The following is a 23,490-nucleotide window of genomic DNA, read 5'->3' as shown; positions in this document are numbered from 1 at the left end:
ATCAACCCTTTTGATTACAAGGCGGGATTCTGTACATTTTATGCATCTACCTTATTATTATGATAATAACTCTTTGCGCAAAAGCAACGTAGACGAGGAAACAGGCCATCTCATTCGAGAAATAGTATCCCTATTAAACGCGTTCAAAGTTTGCTACTTTCAATTTTTCATATTTTTCGGTAAGTTTTAGTATCTAACGTTTTAATCTTCCTGCTATGCCAACAGGCACATATTACTTTCTACACAATTATACCGGAGAAAATTTACCGAAGCTAACCAATACAATTTGGAGTAATATAAATAACAAATATTTTTTAATTGCAGTAGCAATTAAGATTTCAAACAAGAGTACTAAATACTCTACTGCTAACATCATTTAACGGAACAAGATTAAAACAGAACCATCTAAAATGAACGTCTAAAATATGGAAGAAATTTATTCATTCAGTCATTTTGAAAAAATTGTAAATTCGGGCTCCAGTAATTTTATTATTTAAAATCCCTCATCACACATTTATTTTTTGCGGATGTTGTGTACAATTTTGTTTATTTACCGAACCATTTAATTAAATCACTAAACAGTATGCGTTGTTTCTATAAATTTTCTCAGGATTTTACTCGCTGTGGATCTCACTAGATATTTTGCGTTAAACAAATTCCAAACCTCCTCTTAAGTTCTTGTCTTGTCTTCATATTCAATAAAAATTACAATTCCCGGGTTTTATTTAGATACGCCATATTCACTTTCTTTACTGACAGAAATATTAGGTATATAACTATTTAAGAACTTTACTGGTATTCATAAAAACTAAGGGATTGGTATATAATTACTCTACATGAATCGTGCGTGAAATCTGACAGAGAATTTAGAAACGGATTATAAAAAAGGTGCTCTATTAAAAAAAAGAACTTAGTAGCGACATCTACTTTTTGACCCACCCGGTATAATTTCTGTTTACTACTAAAAATACTCGAGAAAAAATTATGATGGAGGTGCGCCAGCATTATTCTTCAAATCCAAACCTAATGTTATAACATAATATGATAGTAATAATAACAATAGAACAATAACAAAAACCTTTTATATATTTATGGTAATAATTAAATTACGGCATTCTTTATTCAATAATTTGCTTTTTAATTTTATCATCAGGTTTCGATTTTAGGCTTTGTGACCTACGCTACAGATATGATTTTGGCAAATAATGTCCATGGTTGCTAAAGGCAAAATTATCAAGAGCTGCATTCCCTGTATTTATGAAATATACTTGTTTTTTAGATAATTTTGAAAACATGGTTACACAGGATATATATATATATATATATATATATATATATATATATATATATATATATATATATATATATATATATATATATATATAGTCGATCAGGATTTTAGTGTTGGTGATTTTAATAATAATTTTTAAAATAATGATAATACATAGGTAAAAACTGCAAGACATTTATGAAGTGTGTAGGACTATAAACGCACCAACTAAAACTAGTAAGCTCACTGCAACCTTACTGGATCTGGATCTTACTTCTCATTCGGTCATAGGGACTGAGATGTTTTAACAGTTCCCCATATAAGTGACCTCGTGTTTTGTTCAATTTGAACAAATCAATCTGGTCCCATTTTGAAGACATCAAGAGAATTAAAAAAATTTGATTCATTCTAATAAATTAGATATTCACGCCCCACTCAAACCCTATAAGATAGCGTGCATCATGGCATACGATACAATTATTCACACGGTAGATATTAGAAGCAAGTCAAGATCTAAATTTAAAAGAGAGAAATATTGTAATTGAAACCAAAGGAAAGTAAAGAATATTGCAAGAGAGAAAAAAGGGATTTACTTCAAATATATGTAATGTTAGGATATAAAAAGTCATTTTGTAAAATTGGTTTCCGACAATTTCATATTATAGTAATAGAGAAAATAGTTGAATCACACGTACTTTTTATTTTACCGCTGTAACTGATACTATTATTGCATATTAACTATTATCTATTCCCCGTATGTTGCCTTATATCGCGCTTGTTATAAATTATTTCTTTAAAATATTGGTAAAGGTATGACAAAACTCCGAAAATGATGGAAAAATAGAGCAATAGGTCAAGAAAAATAAAACATCAGTATGTAACTTTTTAATTTTGCATTATTATTATTGTTATTATTATTATCATTATTATTATTATTATTATTATTATTATTATTATTATTATTATTTTATTTTTTTATAAACTATAACCTATTAATATAATAAGTGACAAAAAATTGATATTTTATATTTTTCTGAACATTGCCTTGACAGTTACTGTATAAGTATAGTCAAAATTGAAAATTATAATTTTGTTAATCATTTTTGTAGAGTACTGGTAAACATGTTGGAGCTTTAATTTTTACAAACTCGTTAGTTAAGACCAAACTTCTTTGCTTAAATAAATTCTCCGCAGAACATCCTGCTGAGTTTTGTGGATCTGAGATGCTTAATTCGCTTAATGCTTAATATTTTAGTGACGGCTTATAGATCTTCATCATCAGACAGTCTAGCTCTTGTTAGAGAAAGGCTTTTGGACTTGATTGATTTCCTCTACTCTAGGTATAAGAATTTAGTTTTTAGAGGGGACTTTAACATTGATTTCAGGCATAATTCTAAGGAGATATGCGACTTACGTAACATTTTAACCCGTATTACAACCTGCTTACAAATATAGCTACAGATCTATTTTCCTCGGGAGTTCACAACACTAACATGTCGGACAATTTTTTATTATATTTTCAGTTCAAGTAAAATATTACTAGAAAACGTGATACTAAATCTGTGCGAATTATAAATAAAGCAGGGCTTAAGCGCCTTAGTGAGAAAATAGGAGCAACAAATTGGAAATATGTCCATGATGAGCAACTTAGTAGCGATGAAATTTCGGAGAGGTTCTCGCAGACTTTCCATTGAAGAATATTTCTAGCAACAAAACCGGGGTCGTGTGGTACAACGACTCATTAAAAGAAATGAAAAGAAAAATGCTTCAAGCTGCAACAAAAATATAGAACCAGCAAATGCGATGTAGACGCGACCAACTATAAAATGGAAGGCAAAAACTACAGAACCATGATAACTAAAACTAAAAAAGTTAAGTACGATCATTGGATACTAGAATCGAACAGCAAATCTAAATGCGGTTGGGTTATTGTAAATCGCGAGATTAATAACAAGAAAAAATACAAACAGATGCATACAATATCTTCTGATGAGTATAACGAATATTTTGTTGAAATTGCAGAAAAACTTATAAATTCAACAAGCAAAATCCTATTCCTTTCTTTTCTTTTTCCTTGTCAGATATCACTGAATTTGATATAAAATCAGCAATTTTAAATATGAGTAATTCCAATTATCTTGACTATTATAGCATGAACAGCAAAATGTTAAAAGTCACTCTTGAGCGTATATTAACCCCAATCACTGTACTAATAAACAAGTGCTTGGAAGAGGGAAATGGACCCAAGTCGCTAAAGATTGCTAATATTATCCCTATTTTGAATTATATATTTTTGAATTAACGGTTAAAGCAAAACTTGTGTCGTATTTTGAACATAAACATCTAATAGTCAGTGTGGCTGTCGTAAGAAGAAATCGACTATAAAAGCTCTGCTTCACATAATCGCGGGTGCTCCATTTTAGGACCAGTTCTGTTCATTGTGTACATAAATGGCTTTCCCACTGCTGTCCCAAATTGACATTCTGTCCTTTTTGCATATGATACATCTATATCTAACGACTTACTGACAGGAATGCGCTACGCTGCCATGAGAAAGATAACCTGGCTAGGGTTGGTGAATAGTTTTCAGCGAATGCCTCAAAATTAAATGAAACCAAGACTCGAAATATTATTTGTACATCCGAAAAATGGGCTTCTTGGGGTCATTTATATACTCAATTTTTTGTGATAAGGCAACTTAGAAAGTGTTTTACCGATAATGTATTGAAAGCTGTTTACTATACTGTTGTCCACAGTCGAATTAATTATGATATTTTGCGACTTACTCATACAAAGTATAGCAGCAGTAAGACTAATTGCCAATGTTTCAATTTGTGAACATGCTAGGCCGTTTTAAAAAAAAATGAATTCTCATATTGCCTGGTCTATATATTACCAAAAACACTAATTGATATCCATTTAAAAGATTGCCCAACCCGACGCTTATGATACGAGGGGAGCGTCAAATTTTATATTACCAAGTTTAAGGATCAGAATGACCCAAAACCAATAAAATGGATTTGAGTCTTTATAATCTATTTAAAAATAAGTACAACAGTGACTTTCCATGTACTACCATGCATATAAAATCTAACAAAAACTATTCTATACCAGTCAATCGTTTAAAGACCGTGTTAGAGAGCGTATCGAAGTCGGTCGAGCAACAAATAAAGTGAAACTCAATTAAACACTTCTTTTTTGTTTTGCAGTTTAGTTCTTATACTGTTTAAATTGTTTTTCCAAAGTTGCGCAGTTCGTAATTTTATTTTTGTTTAAATTTCGGATTTTATAAATTATTTCCACATTACATTTTGATATATTATATTGACACACTATTTGGAGACCCTGTATAACCGATGTCTTTTAGACTACTCCAAACCTTTTGATACTCTTGGTCACGAAATTTTTATTTAAATGTTAAATTTTAGTGTTATTTTCGGAAAACGCAATTAATCTTTTAGCCTTATACCTACAGCATCGGTCTCAAGCAGTAACATGAAATGGTTTAATTACTTCATTCATAAATGTTAATAAAGGTATACCCCAGGGGTCCATCTTAGGCCCTCTTTTTATCATTTTATATGGTTCTTATTTTACAAAAATTCTGTTGTCGTGTTCTTATAATTATTATGCAGAGAAGGCACAAATTTACCTTTCTTTTATCCCGGTGCAGCTAAGCAAGCTAAATTTTTTAACTCTCATTAAATTAACATTATACTAACCTTTAGTAGACTGTATTTCGCCTTTTTGTCAAAATGTGAACTTGTTATTGTTAATGTGTTTATATATTCAAATATTTATTATTATTTTATTATTATTATTATTATTATTATTAACATAATTAACAAACTACTTTTTTGCAATCGTATGTTTCGAAGAACTGTGCCTTAATTAAGGATGGATTCTATAAGACAAAAGTAACAGCTGCTTAAGAGTTTTGTGTCTTAATTTCCTTATTTTACTTATATTGGCGCCTTCCACGAAAATGTTCCGTCTAAATGAACTCCTAAGTATTGTAACTGAATACATCGATATTTTATTACAGTTGCAGCAAACTTGTCAGCGTTAAGATTCGGTTTGCCAAGTGCCTTAAAGATACGAAGCTTTCCAAAGGGTTTATAAGCCAGTCATCATGTGTGCAAAACGAACCTACTTCGGCTACATGAGACTATTAATGATGGCAGTGGGTATTTGGAGGCTACACAATCAACAATCTTCTGCAGTTACGAGAGTACTTTATCAAGTATATTCTGTTCTTTTCCATTTGATTTATTCTTCGGCGATGATATCGCTAGGTGTGGATTTACCGGGGTTATTAGCAACAGACCGACTCGCAGGTGGTGTGCACGTAGTTACAAAAATGATTTTGATGACGAAATTTGATGTTTGTAGCAATGGACAACATCGGGAAATTTATAATCGGAGGGGTAACGATTTTGAAAATGTTTATGTGCCAGTCAAATGATGTGGTGAACTTGCTCCGACTCGCTCTAAACCAAGACGCCGAGATTTCGACCCACATTGATCCCGAAATTGTAAAAATATACAACTGGCATATCGTCTGCGATAACAAGTTTATATCGCTACTTGTGATTTCAGCCACCCTAATGGGAACTTGTATCACGATCCTCGGTAAGCATGGGACGATTTGGCATTTGCATAAAATCCAAATTGTTTTCAAACCAATCGAAAAATCAGTCTGAATATTTTTGTTTGTTAAATTATAGATCTCACTCTAAGCACTATAAGGATATCAATTGGGGTTTACATAGTCGTTAAGTAAAAGAGAATAATATAATATTGACAATAATAGACTTTTATTAAGTAATAAATACATAAACAAATAGCGGCTTTATTAAAGACAACGACAAAGAAAAAAAAGCATTAACATATTTATAGCGTACAATTTTTGCTAAAATATAATTCTTTTGAGCTGTTGCTATCCACAGAAAAAAGTTTTAAAATGATTTTTAAAAATCAGTATATCAGAAAGCATGTTAGAAAACAGTCAAACAACAACAGCAGTTTTTGTATTTGTGTAAATTAAATTAAATTCAGTTAACATGCAAAGGCCAAACACAGAGTTTTTTCACTAAACCCAAAACTACAAGTTTTGATATAAATTCCTATGTCATATAAATCAGAAATCAAATAACTACAGTACACAGTAGTTTGATTGCATTTAATAACCCAAAACCTGTGAAACCTGTGTATGAAAATTTTTCAAAGAAACTTCCACAGGCTACTGTAATACTTTTTACAAAAGTTCTGGATTGCTTCGGCGTCGGTTTTTGCTGAGTCGAATTTGCTGACGTTTCACCAATCATCCTGTTGAGTTCTTTAGAGCTTGACTGAAACTGGCTCGCATAGAATCCCTCTTTCCCAAAGTTCCTATTCCTGAAACTCTCAACATCATCTCAGATATATTAAAGTCCGAGAATCTGGAATCAAGCCTTCTCACCTTAATTGAAAAATGCTTGTCTGGAACATATTTTTCTTATAGTTTTGAACAAACGTCGGGGAAACATCCATGGGCTCTCCACTATCAGCAGCCATCGCAAAATATTTATGGAAGCCTTTGAGAAGGAAGCTTTCGATACCTTTCATCTAAAACCAAAATTTTGGAAACACTAAGTCCATGATACTTTGGTTATTTGGCCTCATAGTCAAGAAACCCTAGATTTTCTTGGACGTTGAGTTGGAAACTAATAATAACCTTCCATTCATAGATATTCTTATCAATAGAAAATGAGACCTAACACTGGGTCATTGTGTTTACAAAAAACCTACGCACACAGACCGATACCTTAATGCATGGTCACATCACTATTCGGCCCAAAAATCATATATACATTGTTTACGGAGCCATAAAACTATTTCGGCCTGAGTCACTGAACTCTTTTTTCCAATAATTTCCACATTAAAGATATTAAGCGTTCCATCAAAAAATTCACTTCACCAAAACCTTCCAATAGCAATGAGGCCGAAAGCAATCCGACACTTGCCACTGTCGTCCTTCCTTACATTCAAAACACCACTGACCACATATCAAAATTTCTAATGAAGTATAACGCCAAAACCAGATTTACCACTTGTCCAAAAAGCTCTCAACATCTTCGGTCCGTCATAAACAAAATTCTATTTGAGATGCCAGGAGTTTACAGCATTCCATGCATATGCGGCAAAGAATACACTGGGAAGATCCGACGAAAAATATCAACTAGGCTCAAAGAACATGAAAGAACCTTACGACTAAGACAAATAAACTCATCAGCTGTTGCCGAACACACTCACGAAACTGGACATAAATTTTTTTTCGATAAAAGTAAAATTCTTGCACGTAACCAATTGTTCTACCAACGAAAAATCCGAGAATCTATAGAAATCTATAAACAACTTAACAATATTAACCGTGATTCGGGTCTCTACGTGTCACCAATTTGGGAATCAGTCATCCGAGACGGTGTTTATGCCCCTCATTTAGGTCCGCTGCAAACTCTGAAGAAGGCAATAGGATGATTGGCGAAACGTCAGAAAGTTCGACTCAGCAAAAACCGACGCAGGAGGAATCCAGAAGTTTTGTAAAACGATTTATGCAAATATTATGCTCCAAAAAACTTAATTCTTACCAATTTGAAGACGGGCATAAGACACAAGAAAATTGGAATACTTTGTAATTTTTAAAAGACGCCTTATTGATCTCCCAAGAGCGGTATTTAAAAAAATTATGACTCATCAAATTTCAATAATCTTTATGGATAATTAAGGCAGAGTTTTTGGTAAAATATACTTACACATGCGATACGTGAGTTGAAAGGTATGCCGCGTATCCCAAAAGTTGATATGCTTGTGGGATAAATTTGCGTGTTTTTATAATAAAACAATTTCTGTTTTCCTTCTTTTTTCATTAGAAGACCGTAAAATTTGAATTTATAGCTAATTCAGTTAATATACTGAATATATACAATTATGTTTCTGAATTAAATAAGTACAATAAATTTTTTTTATTGGACTATAGTTTTTCATTTATCTGATTTATTTAACGGAAAAAATACCAGGAATCAAAACGTTGTCCATTGTTGGCAAGTTGTACTTTCTCTCTCACTCTCTCTCTCTCTCTCTCTCTCTCTCTCTCTCTCTCTCTCTCTCTCTCTCTCTCTCTCTCTCATGTACCTCTTTTTACATAACAGTTTAAATACGTATATGCCTTACAACCACAACAACAGAATGACAAAAACTGAAACATAAATATTTGGTTATTTCTACACAATTAAAACGCAGAAAGCCAACAGCAAGATTGGTCAAACATTTAAGGCCAAATAAAAATCTCATTATGTTCAGCCATATATAATATTAATATTTAATATTCTAAAATCTAAAAAATCCTGATTCGTTTTTGATGTCACACGAGATAATGCCAATTGAAACAAAAACTGTTATTAATAATTTTTACCTAATTATTTGCTACAATGACCAAAAATATCGAAGCCAAACCCGGGTCGTTCGATAAAAAAGGAATTTTGAAATGAATTCTAAATAATAATAAATAATTATTCGTTGGTTCACTATGTAGGCCCCGCGCATACTTAACCGAGGTTTTATTACTCTTCTCCTTTCTGAAATAGACTATAATTCGTCAGTCCAATTACAAAAATCTTCAAAAATTTATTATGGAGGCTTTCTTTAATTTATTAGCACTCTGTACAGGTACTATTTACAAATCTTCTGGATTCCTCCGGCGTCGGTCGTTAATGAATCCGACTTGATGACGGTTCGCCAATCATCATAAAATATCCCATCATATTATAAGCTCATTTGCTTACAAAATTCTTCGTAAATCTAGTTTAGAAATAAATATAATCAATAAGACTCTTCTGTCCCTACATCTTGAAATTATATTTATCTTTTCCTCATCCGAATTTGATACACGTTCAAATGGCAAAGCTACGTTTATTTTCTACACATAATCTCATTTAAAAATAAGTAATCTTAACACAAGTGAAACTATAAAACTCTTGATGTAAAAAACCAGTTCTTGCAAAAAGTTTCAACTTCGTCCTTGCTGCACGTGTTACCACAATCATTTCAAATGTTGGGTCTATCCTAAACAAAGTGCTTATGTTCAAAGCCTTAATGCATAATTCTACAATTTCCAAAAAATCTAATCCCGACATAGTAATTTTAAAAGCAGATAAAGGAAATGCTACGATGGGCATGAACAAATGGATTCTATAGTTAAATTAGAAAAGATCCTATGGATCGCAACCTTAAATCTGCTATTAAAGAAAGCTTCTTCTTTATTAGAATCCGTAAAAAATCTGTTGCTCTTCTAGATTCCAAAATTCCTCCTTTCTGGGGATGCCTCAGGATTCACAAGGCACCTATTGTTAATACCATTGGTTCTCCAATATATTCTCTAGCAAAATATCTAGCTAGTATGTTAAACCACTTTATAAGGAAAATTGATCGTTTCGTACTTTGTAATGCAATTTTCCTTTCAAAAACTTACTCTTCCGGAAAATAAACGTCAGCAACTTTATATACGTTTATTTATACTAAATATAAATTAAATAAATTAAAGTAAGCATGTAAGCGAACTCCTAAAAACCATATTCAATGTCGTTCCGACTGTTTCGAGGTGATTGAGCAATACATTATTTTGAAGCTTTCCAAGTGGCCCTTTATTGGTTTAATTCAATATCTGGGACCACGTGAGATTGAGATTGCGAAATAAATAAAATAACCTTTTGGGTATTTCATAATTGGGGGTAGTTTTATATATTCTGGACAGTTTCAAGGTGGTTGAGTAATACATCATTTTGAAGCTCTCCTAAGTGGTCTAATCCAATATCTGGGACAACGTCATATTTTTTGAGATTGCGAAATAAATAAAACGAATATTTGGGTATTTCATTATTGGGGGTAGTTTTACATCTTCCGGACCGTTTCGAGCTGGTTGAGTAATACATCATTTTGAAGCTCTTCCAAGTGGCTTTTTAATGGTCTCATTCAATATCTGAGACAACGTCAGATTTATTGAATTTGCAAAATAAATATAACGAACTTTTGGGTATTACATAATTGGGGGTAGTTTTTTATATTCCTGACGGTTTCAAGGTGGTTGAGTAATAAATCATTTTTAAGCTCTCATAAGTGGTTTTTCAATGACTTAGTTGAATATCAGGGATAACGTCAAATTTTTTTGAGATTGCGAACTAAATATAACGAATTTTTGGATATCTCATTATTGGGAGTACGTTTATGTCTTACCGACGGTTTCTAGGTGGATGAGCAATACACCGTTTTGAAGCTCTACTAAGTGGCTTTTGAATGGTCTGGTTGAATCTCTCGGACAAAGTTTCATTCTTTCGAGATTGCGAAATAGTAATTAAATTAATTAATTTTTTGGGTTGATAGGCGAAGCGAAAAGGAGTTTCCGTATAGCAACATTGGATATGGTTTTTGGGAGTTCCCTTACAATATTTCCGTGCTTACTTTCCCGGCATTTCCACAGGAATACGTTTTTTTTTTATTTAAGGTAAATAACGAACTGGTCCACTGTAAAATTCGTAAATCGGAATTCAAATCCAAATCTAACTTCAGCCACATCTTGTCGACCGTACTTCAATCTAGTCGATTACCGTCTAACTTTCCCGCACCACCGGTTCGTTACCAGGGCTCACGAAGTCGCTCTTTACTTTCTCAGCAGTGACCGATTCGTTTAAGGTTTGAGAAAGAGACAAATATCTGTTTCAATTCTTACTCGCAATCGTTGTATTTAAAGTTATGAAATATTCTTTACCAGCGTACCTGAAAAATTTTTTAGTGTTTCGGTATGAAATTTACAATGCTTCTCTAAGGACGAAAAACATTCTGGATATGCTCCAGCAAAGTTCTTGTTTGTTTAATATACCAGGCTTTTAGAGGATTCCATGCATATACAGCAACTAATATCGACGTAGCAGGAGGAATCCAGAAGATTTGTAAATTTCATTGAAAAGTTAACTATTTCCTCTGCGTTTTTGTATTATCACAAAACTCCCGTTGTAGGTGACATCAATTGCTTCATGTTAAAGAGAATCCCGCAAAATAACGTGACCGAAAAACCGCTACTTTTGCATTATTGGTATCCTTTTGACCGAAATAAATATTACTCCGCTGTTATCATCGATCAAAATATTCGCCCGACTTTGGCCTGCTTATGTATCGGCGTGGTGAGCGCGTTTGCCAATTGCGTCATATTTTTTTTGAGGACGCAGCTGAAGGTTCTACAATACAATTTCAGAAATTTCGACAAATATGTCGATAAAGATGACGTAGAACGGCTTCTAAAAGTGCTTTGCGCCCAACACCAACAATTAATAAAGTAAGTGTTATTATCATTGCAACGTTTTAATTTTATCTTTAAACTCAAAAGCCAAATCCATTGGCATGAATATTACAGTGAATGTGATAGTAAATATAATAGTACTTCAGTTGTTTTTAATTCTTTAAATGTCAATCCCAATGTGGATCTTTATCAAAAATCGAAAATACATACAAATATTATAAACTGGTATATACCTAATTATGCACCAATCTAGAGTGCGCAAAGTGTCATTTTACCACGTTAGTTTCATTTAGGGATCTGTAATGCGCCGCTGGAATTATAAAACTCTAGCTCGATACGTGGGAAGAAGAGACAGTCAGCTTTCGGATTTTTGAAATCTAATATGAATATTACTATATTACTATTTAACTACAAAGCATTTTTTCCATGTTTTATCATTTTTTCATATATATATATATATATATATATATATATATATATATATATATATATATATATATGTGATGACACTATATTCGAACACTCGAAGTGTTTTCGGAGCGCGAGCATTGAAGATGCCAAGTGAGATTTTGGCGAAACGTCTGCGGGATTCCAGTCGGATGCAGGATTTGCAGGATTCCAGTCGGATGCAGGATTCCAGTCGGAGTTCAACGAGCGAACGGAGGATATCCCGGAATATAGTGTCATCACATTTTTCCATCCGTGAATCAATACGTGAGAATATATATATATATATATATATATATATATATATATATATATATATATATATATATATATATATATATATATATATATATATATATATATATATATATATATATATATATATATATATATATATATATATATATATATATATATATATATATGATGACACTATATTCCGGGATATCATCCGTTCGCTCGTTGAACTCCGACTGGAATCCTGCAGACGTTTCGCCAAAATCTCACTTGGCATCTTCAATGCTCGCGCTCCGAAAACACTTCGAACACACAGTGTTCGAAGTGTGTAGTGTCATCATATATATATATATATATATATATATATATATATATATATATATATATATATATATATATATATATATATATATATATATATATATATATATATATATATATATATATATATATATTATGGTCCGTTACGTAAAACAAAAGAAGAAAGTTTCTAATTCATAATAAATTTATTTAACGTTTCGACCGGTGTATTCGGTCTTTTTCAAAAATATCTAAAGAATTGACAGGGTTTTATACAAGGCAACGACAGCGAGAACAATAAAACTTACCCTAATTTTAAAATAGATGTAGAAGTAAGAAGATTTAGATACAACACACGACGGCACGATTTAGAATTGTAGAAATAAAACTGTAGATATAAAATTGTAAAACAGAAATATAAACGGTGTAAACATTGACAATAACAATTTGCATACGCGTGTCTGCGAATCTATTGTGCGGACTGAGATATCAATTGACATGCGAAGCAGAACTACGAAAGTACGTTTTTTTTTCCGGCGATGTTATTTATTTACTTTATTTTTTATTTTACATTTAATTTTATACCAGCTACCCTTATTTATTCAGTTTTTAGATCATTTGTCCGTTTTAAAGTTTATGGATTTTTGTTTTTTTTGAATTTCTATCGATTCGTAGATTCTCGTTTTTTAGTATTAGGCTCTGTTTTCAGTATCTTTACATTTTGAAAATCGAATGAATGTTTAGTTTCGCTACAGTGTGTATGAATAGCTGTTTTGTTGGTTTTGTCAAATTTGTGCCCATTCATTCTATTTTTGAGATACTGACTCGTTTGTCCAATGTACACACTATCGCAACCCGAACATGGAATTTCATAAACTGTCCAATGTACACACACACACATGGTTTCGGATAGGCCTGCAATGTATGGTAACGGTATATATTTTGTTTAATTGTTTTGAAATTTGCGGTTATGAGTCTTGTAGGTTCTCGCGGAAGCGCACCATTACCCGATGAATCATTTCTTGGGGAATTGAGGAAATTCCTTGTCTTATGGTTGCCTTTAATTCTTCCAAACTTCAAACTGATTACGAAAAGCGCGCTGCGTCGCTATTACAGATTCGCCATTTCTAATAAACTCCTCGACAACGAAAGCACGATGCACTCTACTCCAAGCCATGTTGATAACTAAAAATTGCATACTACTTTTGTCTGCCTAACGCGAGTGTTGTCGGTTTTACGAACCGAACAACCACTATTTGAAATCTTGCCTACCTTTTTGCCGCACCCTGTATACTGTGCAGAACAATTGCCTTTTAAGTTTTTGGTCAGAGCAGAACTTTTATAAAGAATAAGTTCTGTTGTAAATACAACTAACACTAGTTCAAATACTAATTACTATTTACAAAACTTCTGTATTTCTGCTGAGTCGGTTGTTGATAAATCGAACTTGTTGACGTTTCGCCAATGTTGGCTTCTTCGGAGTTTAAGTATTACATGAGCCTGTGGAAGTTTCTTTGAAATATTATTTATGATAATTAAATACTTTTGATAAATTTGTTAGTGATATTTTGGTTCGACCAATGTTAAACAAACTGACATTTAGGCTTCACGTTGCTCATTAAGAGTTATGCTCCGTTTCTTAATGCGAGTGAGTTACAAATTATTATCAAACTGTAAAACTTACTGGTCTTATCGGTATTCCATGGACAGTTAGTTGATCTACCCGTGTTTAAAACTAGAATTATAGCAACTTGTTGTTGTTGAAATTCGTTCTTAAAACGAATCTCTCTTACGAAATGACTCAAAACAAAAAATCACTTTTAATAGAAAAAGGCGAAAATATCTGCTGACGACGACGATATTTGAGAGCAGTTATATAGGAATATCTATTATCTGGCCGAAACTTCGTCAAATGAAAGATAAAGCACGAGGCAGGCTTTTATGATGACCCTTTAGAATAAAAGCCCCTTCTAGAAAAGGTAAAAGATTAATATTTGCTCACATTGGTAGCAAAAATGTATTTCTCGGTGCTGGCTTGCTAGCATTCCAAAGAAGCAATTTCACAAAGACATGCTGAAGAAGGAGGTATGAAGATTGTAAATTTCAATATACGTTGATATCTTCTTGCAACAGGGAGTAAATACAAGGGATTGTGAAGAATCGAGTAAGCGAATCGAATAAGTGATTGAAATAGAAGAAAGAATGTGAGAAGCTGATAATATCGTAGGGCTCATTATTTCTGATTATTACAATTTATCTGTTTTCACATCATTCTTACTTCTGTATAACTTTTTATTTATTTAATGTTAGAATAATTAAACTTGTCTTTCTGTGGTATTCAAATAAGTGTGATCCTAATTTAGGAACGATTCGAGGAGTCTTAAAAACTGAAATACGGAAAACTATCGTTGCAATTTATCTGAACATTACGATATAAGTTTTTACCCTGTTTAATGATCAATGCATGCAAATTTACATTTTATAAAACTCTCATATTAAAAAACAGAGCATAGAAAGTAGCGGTTTTCCATATAGCTCATGCTGAACATACAGGAACTTTTGAATCCAAAATAACATCAGTTAATTCATACCCAGACAACAGTTCGTCAATTTATAGATTTTCTCAAAATTGGTCATTTAACGTTCTGGTTAAAGAAAATCGCGCAGAGTGGTGCGTTCTTAGGCCACTATGTTATCTAATAATATGTGAAGTGTGGAATCAAGGCCTACTTTTCGATGAAACCATAGCTTACGCCATTAAAATTAGATTGAGAATTGAAAGACTTGAGAAATAAACTTTTTCCTGTGTGTTACGTCTGCACACTGTGTCCCTTAGCACGCGCCTGTTTGATCTCAAAAACAGTTTACTTAAATTGAAAATCACTAATAATTAAACATTTCCATAGGTACTTCGAGAAATTTAACCAATCCCTAAAAAACATAGTTTTTTTGGAATATCTGGTTTCATCGGTTTTATTTGCAACACTTATCGTTCAAATAACTGCGGTAAGTGGAAAAAACGGTTATTAGAGACTTTTTGTACCTCTTATTATGTATTTATTATGTTATTTGACTATATCGCTTATTTTAAGCGTGAATTAACTAACTAGAATGTGATTGCCGATTCTTAAAAAATAAGTTTATTTTCAAATAACAAGTTTACAAGATTACAACATAGATATTTTCAACTCACTGTCACCCGCGCATCTTTCCTATCGTTATATGCTGCGAGTCCAGCACACTCGGCAGGTTCTGAGGGTATTTAGTTACATAACTCCTCCTCCCTTAGAGTTAACTACACCTGGTGGGGGGTAGTTCAATTGTCAGATTTTCTTCTTCCATCTTCTTTGTTCGGAAACATCCTCTGGTGACGAAATACTTGTAGGGTACATAAACAGAGGCTATAACTATAACAACATATACAAAAATCGTTCATATACTACGTATCTTCGACAAATAATTAGGAGATGGATGAGGATCATTTTTCATCATCTTATTGTAGATCTGATGTAACTCGTATAACTTAATTTCTCGTACATGGAAACTAAAGTTAAGGATAGGAATATTCCTTATAATCAAAATCGGGAAAAATATTAGTTCATAGTTATAGTTCACAATAGTTGTTTCGTCGATTTTTATTCTGTCTTCTGTGCCATTATCAACTATAATTTGTTGTACTATACTATGATGAGAGAAAAATAGAAGTAATTTATCAACAATTTCGGTTGCAGATATGGAATTTAGTGCGCATGCCTGTCCATATTTCGAAAAACTATCTACAATGGTGAGAAATTTGGTTTGTTCAACAGTATATGTATCTAAACGAATGATCGGGTTTCGATGCTGTAGGGGTCACAGTAATTTAAATTCTTACTGGATGACGTTCGTATTTGCTTTTCTGACAGATTTCGCAATTATTAATGGAAGTCTGTATATAATTTTTCTGACTAGGCCAATAATACTTTTCCTCAATTTTTGCTAAAGTTTAAGATTCGTGTTATTTTGTTATAATCTCAAGAATACCTCTTTTATCGTTCACATCAATTAATTTTTGAAGACATCGTTTAAATCTTAAAGACGGCCATTTAAATGTTTTTGTTATTACTTCACAGAAAGGTTCATATAATTCTGGTAATTCAAATTGCTTATCGGGAATTATTAATTCTTTGACAAACTTTAAAATATTTTGGTCAAATTCTTTTTTAGATAACTGAACATTAATACTTGATGACCCAAAAAATTGAAAATAGCTCGCAGAATCGTTGAGGGTTCTGGATGGTCCCTGTAAGAGAACGGTTCTAAGCGTAACGTTGCTCGAGAATCGGTTCATTAACAATTTCATTAATAAATTTTTGCAGGTTTCGAAACAATCTACAACTTCTTGATTATGATCTATTTCCGCACCCTTCTTCAGATACTTCGTTAGCGGTGTGGTTAATTTAGCGAAATAATTAATAAAACGACAATAGTATCCGAGAAATCCTATTTTTTTTTTGTCCGAGTTCGGATTACACACCTTCTGCTGTCACCACCTGACCCAATTATGCCACTTTTTTCCGTAAGAACTCCGATTTATTTAGCTGTACTTTGAAGTTAGATTTTCGTAATTATTGGAAGAGGCATTTTAATCTCTCAGGAGGTTATCCATTACCCTTTGAAAGGTAGCTGGCGCTCCCTTTAAACGAAAAGCCATGCTTGTATATTCGAAATGAGATTGTTCAGTGCTAAAGGCTGTCTTCTCTATGTCGTCTTTGTGCATTTGGATTTGATGAAATCAACTCGCTAAATTCAATGTTGTAATGTACTGGCATTTTGCTAATTTATCCAGGAGATCATTAATGATCGATAGGAGATATCTGTCGTCCAAGGTTTTTGCATTAACTAAACATTTCTTCACTCCCGACGCATACGTTTTCTTCGGGACTATCCAAATCCAGAAACTGATAAGAATTCTGGAATTTTGCAGTTTTTTACTGAGGTTTTAATTCTCACAACTTGTTCGACTCGCGGAGGAATTGTTATGCAGTTAAATTCGGATTGTGCTTTTTGAAATTGCAATTTAATATTCGTGTAGGGTGATATTAATTATCTCTTGTTAAAGTCAAGAATTGCATGTAAAAGTTTAAGATTGTCGAGAGATAAAAGACCGTCCAATATATTATGAAATTTGAATAAATAACATTTCGAATAGTTTGGTTCGGGTAATTTGAAAATTTGATGTGCTGATTTTTAAAATATAGTAGATACTATCAAAGGATCATTTATTATATTATTAATTTAATTTTGGGATCGATAAATGACCTAGTCGAGCAGGAATCAATTAAAATTTTTATATTATTTTTTGGAAAAATAATGTATGATAGATCGCTTAGATTTGACAAATTAAAAGATATAATTTGGGGTGTTACGTCTGGTGATTGTTCGAAGGCATATCCCGAAAATTTTCGTTTTCATGTTGTTGTTCGTCATAAATTTACTACAGTGTATTGATTGGCATGCCATCTTAAGATTCTTTCGAGCCTTCTGAAAAATATTTTCTACATGCATCTCAAAAAGAAGCTTCTAATCCAATTTAATACCCAGGTCCTTTAGAGAGCCCGAAAAGTTCAATTTGTAGTTACTTAGGTAGAGATGAATTTTAATTTCCAGTTGTGTTTTTTTTTTGTGTAAACAAAATACAGTGATATTTCTTAAGGTTAACAAACAATCTGTTCAGAGAACATTATTGTTCAAAATTTGAACGAAATCTCTCTGCAACAAGACGTAGTCTGCCGCTGAATGAACTGCAGCTCAAATTGATACTCATTTCCAGCGATGAATGATGGCAATCCACAAGAACTAACGTACTGTTGCATACCTTCGTGTTTAGAGAACAGGCATGACAAGATCCAAAATTCTTTTTCTAGTATTTAAAATGAGATTATATTGTCCTAGGTTATTAAGGAAAAAAAGTCAGAAAAGCATTTACTCAGCGGGCCAGAGACATTACTAGACAACAAATCATTATAATTTAGGATCCTTGATCAAGTTAAATTCGTTAAATGGATAATGTGGATTTTATTTTTGAGAAAAAGTTCATATTGTTGTTAAGTGATTCATGAGCAGGGACACATACAGTGCAAATTAAAAATTTTTGACCGCCATTCATATCAGCACTCGCCCATAAGCCTTCAATAATATTGCTCGATTTTTACCATTTAGTCACAATTGCGGCACAGTAATCCTCACGAACTGGCATGAATACCCCAACACCATCACTTCTTCAATATTAAGTCCTAACCAAGACTCTGTTATTGAAACACAGTCATACCCGACACTACACATCGACTGTTTTTATCCTAACTCCTCTAGCATTTTGTCAGTAAACTGAAAATGCTGTCATTGGAGCCAGCGGATGATAAAATATTATCCACAAAGAATACTTTGCAGCCCAAAAGCTTTATTTTGTTTTTAGTTTAGTTTAATGATTCGACAACAACGTCGTTTCTATGGTCGTTACATGTTTGGGACAGTGGTTTGAAGGTAAAATTTTGTGGCAGAGACATTTAAAATTTCCTTTTCAATTTTCCCACCTAGTGCTGATGATTCAGGAGTATTTTAGGTCCCTAGCATTATTTCTAAATTTAAAAAAGGTCAGCTGAAAATCTCATAAAGCTATGATTCAATGTTCTTCAAACCTTATGCGACAAACATGATTTTAAATAAGGGAAGAAACCACACTTATTCCAGCCTTTTAACGGAACTTCAAGAAAAAAACCTGTCAAAACCTAAAAATGATGCACTCAAAATAACAAAAATTAGGTTATAACCCGTTAATATTCAAAAAAGTGAGATAAGGGCGAAATTTCATAAGAGGTGCAAAAAGACCCTATTTTATTTGGTCCGAACTGTTTATGTCCTCGAAATAACTTAATATGTGTAGCGTGATTCAAAACTAAATAGAAATTTAGAACAAGTGCTCTACAATGGCAGTGTTGAACTGAGTTGAATAGTTTATTAAGAAACTAAATAAAAAAAATAAAAGAATATGCTGGTTTTCACATGCAAACTTTTCACCACTGTTTATAAAAATTTACAACTTTTTTTACGATTTTATTTTAATGTTAAATACAGGCTCGCTCACTACCGCTGGATACTTTTACATCTCCCTAATAATTTACTTTATTGAAAAATTCTAAATGCACATGTTGTTTGTACTGTATACTGCATGCAACAAAAATTTCACAGCATATGTCATAAGAATCTCACCTAACGCCAAAGTGCAATTCAACTATTTTTGAGTCGTTGTAATCGTCCTTTCGAAATTGGTATTGAAAATTCAATTATTGATTGCTGGGTGTAATTAAGCAAAATTTACCAAGAAAATACGTTATTTTAAAAGATGAAGACCTTCGTATTTCCCGACACAACACCTTCTATAGTGTTGTTTTGTTGTATTTTCGATGTATTTTCTATCAAAACTAAAAATGATTTCTAGTTAGCATTGATTTCGACGAAGTTGGATATGGTTATTGCTTATCTAGTTTAAAAGAGATGAGGCATTCTCTAATTGACCATCCAGATCACCCCATCTGTAGCCATGGATTTTCGACTCCTTGGCTGTTTAAAAGAAGTAGTGACTCTTTCTAGGCCCGTACAAAATGCTGTATTTAGAAAAGAATCCGCAATAGTACCCTAGCTACCCTGTATATTTTACTTCGTAAATTACAGAAAAAAAACAAAAACCAAAACTCCAGTTTTCAAATTTCCCGTTCACCTTGACTCACGCTGAACAATATTAAATTCTAGGGAAATGAGCTCATTACTAATAGTATAATCTTGCTGTCGACAACAGTACAACTGCTCACATTTTCTTGGACTTCGAATGAAATCATAGTTCAGGTACATTATTGATATAGCTATCTCCGGTCACCTGGCGAAATAACTACGTTCGTTTCCAGAGCTTGGAATTGGCCAGGGCACTTTTCGAAAGCAATTGGTACGACCAAACTGAGGCAGCAAAACTCGTTGTACGTATAATGATGATGAGATGTCAAAAACCACTCTGCTTACGAGTTGGAAACATGGGAGTTATGGATCTCAACGCGGGCCTTTCGGTGAGTTTAAAATTGAAATTGTTATTGTTAATTCCTATTCCTAGAAGTATGCTATTTAAAAATAAACAATTGTTGATTGAATATTACCAAAGCATTGGTTTTGTTGTGCATTTATAAGCATAATTTTCGGAACACGGAATGAAATTCTACTAAATGACTGTGCTTCTATTTAACGCTGTTTAAAATGTAATATATAAATAAAACATTCTCCATAACCTTTCTAGCATTTAACTTTTTTATGTGGAATTCACTAAACATTGCATTACATATCATTATATATCATGATGGATACCATTGAATTTTTCCAAATCCAGTGGTATCCAAATGATACCGGCTAATTCTAAATGTGATCTGACGAAGTCTGACGGATGCCAATGAAAATATTAGCGGAGCGATAACAAAAATTATGGCTAAATTATGACAACTGAATAGCCGGAAGTGAGATCAACTTTGCTATTTTAAATGAAATACCTTGTATATTTTCAATTTTTGTATTCTACAGGGAAATCCAAATAGGAAATGTTCTTTATGTTCTAATAGTTTTGTAGAGCAATAGCGTTCAAAAATTTCAATATAAAGCTTTTCTTCAGTCATTTTAAATAAGAAGCAAACGCATTTTATTAATCACAAAATCGGCAGATTTTATAGTGGTGTATTTTGATAAAAGTGAAATAAAGAACCTCGCTATTACCGAAAGTACACTCAAAAATTGTATTGTGTAGTAGTTTTCCTCAAAAACTTCCAACAAAAACTCTGTGTTCAGAATAGCTTTTATAATAAAGCGTTTTTATGTATGTGCAATCCTTTTTGAGGTATATCCCATTTAAATTCAAAAGTCAAACTAAATTCAAACCATGCGGCACAGAGTGGAAAATGCACATTTAAAATGCGGCTGTGAGAATGACAGTATGTATTGTTTCCGAATAAAAAACATGATTATCATGAAACAAACATTGCCAGTAACAAATAATAGAATGAAAACAATTTCTACTTATATATGACTGAAACATGAACTCCATACTAACGAACAAGAAATTAAATTTTCAAATTCTTGTCCAAGATAATAAATCCTCCTAATTTTGTGGTAGCGTCTTATATACCTTTTATAATGTGGCCCTGGTAATGGTGTCAGGTCTGGTGACCTGGTGGTCACCTTACAGAGCGATTACTGCCTAGTTTTCGCCAAGGTTTTGATTTAGGTATCTAGATAATATCCTGGAATTATATTGCGTATTCTATCAAGACGTAGATCTTCAACAAAAAGAATAACATTTTCTTGGATTAGTTCCAGATACTATATGAGAAAAAAAATGGTCCAATAAAATGATCGCCTAAAACACCAAGCCTTAAGCTTAAGCAAAAGCTAAAGCTTGTGGTGGAATGCTCGCTCGTAAATAAAAATTATTCTTAGGCGAATACCTTCAATTATTTCTGTTAAACATGCAAAAAGCGATATTTAAACGAAAAAATAATGGAACTTTTAAAATTAAGAATGAAGGTCTGTTTTTCAATGTACTAGTAGTAGTAAGATTCCTTCATACGGATATATTTTATTTTATTTTTATTTATTATTTATTTATATTTTTTGGTGGAATCTTTCATAGTGTAATTAAAATTTACACTGTTTAGGTGTTTATGCAAAGCTACACAGTTTTTAACATTCTTAATAATTTTAACAGCACGCTGTCAGACATTTAATGTAATCTTTTTACACTCACCAAAGGAAGTTCAATATTCATTAGTAACTTTTTCCAAGTCTCGCGTTGTTCTATTTTGTTAAATTAATGTGGATGATTGTTGTGTCATATTTCGTCTTCTCTTTACAATTCAAGTTTAAAGTTGTCCTATGAATCACCAACACCAAGCCTATTAATATTTTTAGATCAACAGCTGCTGCCAATTCAATTCAAAGTTCAGGATATTAAAAACAGGGTCTAGATTAAGTTATATATTGAGTAATATAATCCATGCACAGGTTTTTATTGAATTTTAAAAATTCCTGTACTTTTTATTTCAGAGACTCAAGTTGGGTTATTCGTACACTTCGATAATGAGCAGTGGCGACTAACTTCTTATTTGCAAAGCTTGAATTAGCGACAACAGCGTGCTTTAGTAATAATATGTGTTTATATTAATAACGTCTTATAAAATAAACCTTTATACCGAGTCAAGATCTTTTAATGATGTTGAAGTTTACTTCTTGCAGCAGGAGACCACGAGATAAACACACTTCGAAAATGTCGATGTTTGTCTTCGATATGTCCAAAACTACTTAAATTTTACAAGCAAAAGTGATTTTCTAATTTAGCCAACCAGCAGCTGTTAATTATACATTTTCCGAAAATGTCTTTTAAACTTATCAAAATTTAATAGCTACGGTGGAGCCAATATTACGAGAACGTTTTATTCACTTCACACATACCTATACAAAGTGGTCAGTCATAAACCATTCATAATGCATTGCCACTTTTATTCAATAACCGCCAGCTAAGAATTTAAAATATTGATATGCGGATGTTACCGTGCGGTTTGTAACTACAGGGCATCGTGGGACTCTGGGATTCTCTAGAAATTGTCATTTCACATACCATTTTCAATATAATTACAGGCGACAATGTTGTGCGAAAAAATTTGCTGCCAGTAGCGCGCAATAAAAATTTCCTTGCAAGACAAATAGAAGAAAATAATTGGGTAGAATAGGTCAGTAATCAAAGTTTGCTATTAGATGTGTTTATAGATGTGCTTATAGTTAGAAAAATATCGTTTTTAATCTGGGTGTAAATGTTTTGTTCAATATTTTCTCGATTAAG

The 23,490-nt window shown here is 32.5% G+C and overlaps 1 protein-coding gene and 1 long non-coding RNA gene across 3 annotated transcripts in view; one reads left to right on the top strand and one right to left on the bottom strand.

Annotated features, from left to right (window-relative positions):
- The first annotated feature begins 78 nt into the window (after positions 1-78).
- LOC132705586 (odorant receptor 49b-like) lies at positions 79-22,839 on the top strand. 2 transcript variants are annotated; one of them, XM_060676257.1, is made up of 8 exons: positions 79-179; positions 5,316-5,607; positions 5,663-5,902; positions 11,321-11,636; positions 15,491-15,590; positions 20,373-20,465; positions 20,525-20,680; positions 22,698-22,839. In XM_060676257.1, the coding sequence occupies exons 2-8, from the start codon at positions 5,403-5,405 to the stop codon at positions 22,746-22,748; spliced, it is 1,161 nt and encodes a 386-aa protein (XP_060532240.1). In that variant the 5' UTR covers positions 79-179; positions 5,316-5,402; the 3' UTR covers positions 22,749-22,839. The 2 variants fall into 2 exon arrangements, with proteins under 2 accessions (XP_060532240.1, XP_060532238.1); XM_060676255.1 differs by lacking the exon at positions 22,698-22,839 and having other exon boundaries at positions 20,525-21,099.
- LOC132705590 (uncharacterized) overlaps positions 6,122-23,490 on the bottom strand; it is an 87,105-nt gene continuing 69,736 nt past the window's right edge. The window contains exons 2-3 of the long non-coding RNA XR_009619467.1: positions 6,732-6,877; positions 6,122-6,675 (exon numbers count right to left, since the gene is read on the bottom strand). This is a non-coding gene — a long non-coding RNA (uncharacterized LOC132705590). The remainder of the gene's footprint in view (positions 6,676-6,731; positions 6,878-23,490) is intronic.

Source organism: Cylas formicarius, unplaced genomic scaffold (assembly GCF_029955315.1).
Source record: "Cylas formicarius isolate icCylForm1 unplaced genomic scaffold, icCylForm1.1 PGA_scaffold_7__23_contigs__length_41026272, whole genome shotgun sequence".
Lineage (NCBI taxonomy): Eukaryota > Metazoa > Arthropoda > Insecta > Coleoptera > Brentidae > Cylas > Cylas formicarius.
The sequence above is the reverse complement of the archived record's forward strand: the minus strand, read 5'-3'. Positions and strand labels throughout refer to the sequence as shown.

Bases quoted from the DNA above. Each gene is read 5' to 3' on its own strand.
- LOC132705586 (XM_060676255.1), top strand. From the start codon at position 5,403: ATGTGTGCAAAACGAACCTACTTCGGCTACATGAGACTATTAATGATG. The intron at 11,637-15,490 runs GTAAGTGTTATT...ACATTTCCATAG, and splicing joins CAACACCAACAATTAATAAA to GTACTTCGAGAAATTTAACC. The intron at 15,591-20,372 runs GTAAGTGGAAAA...ATTAAATTCTAG, and splicing joins TTATCGTTCAAATAACTGCG to GGAAATGAGCTCATTACTAA.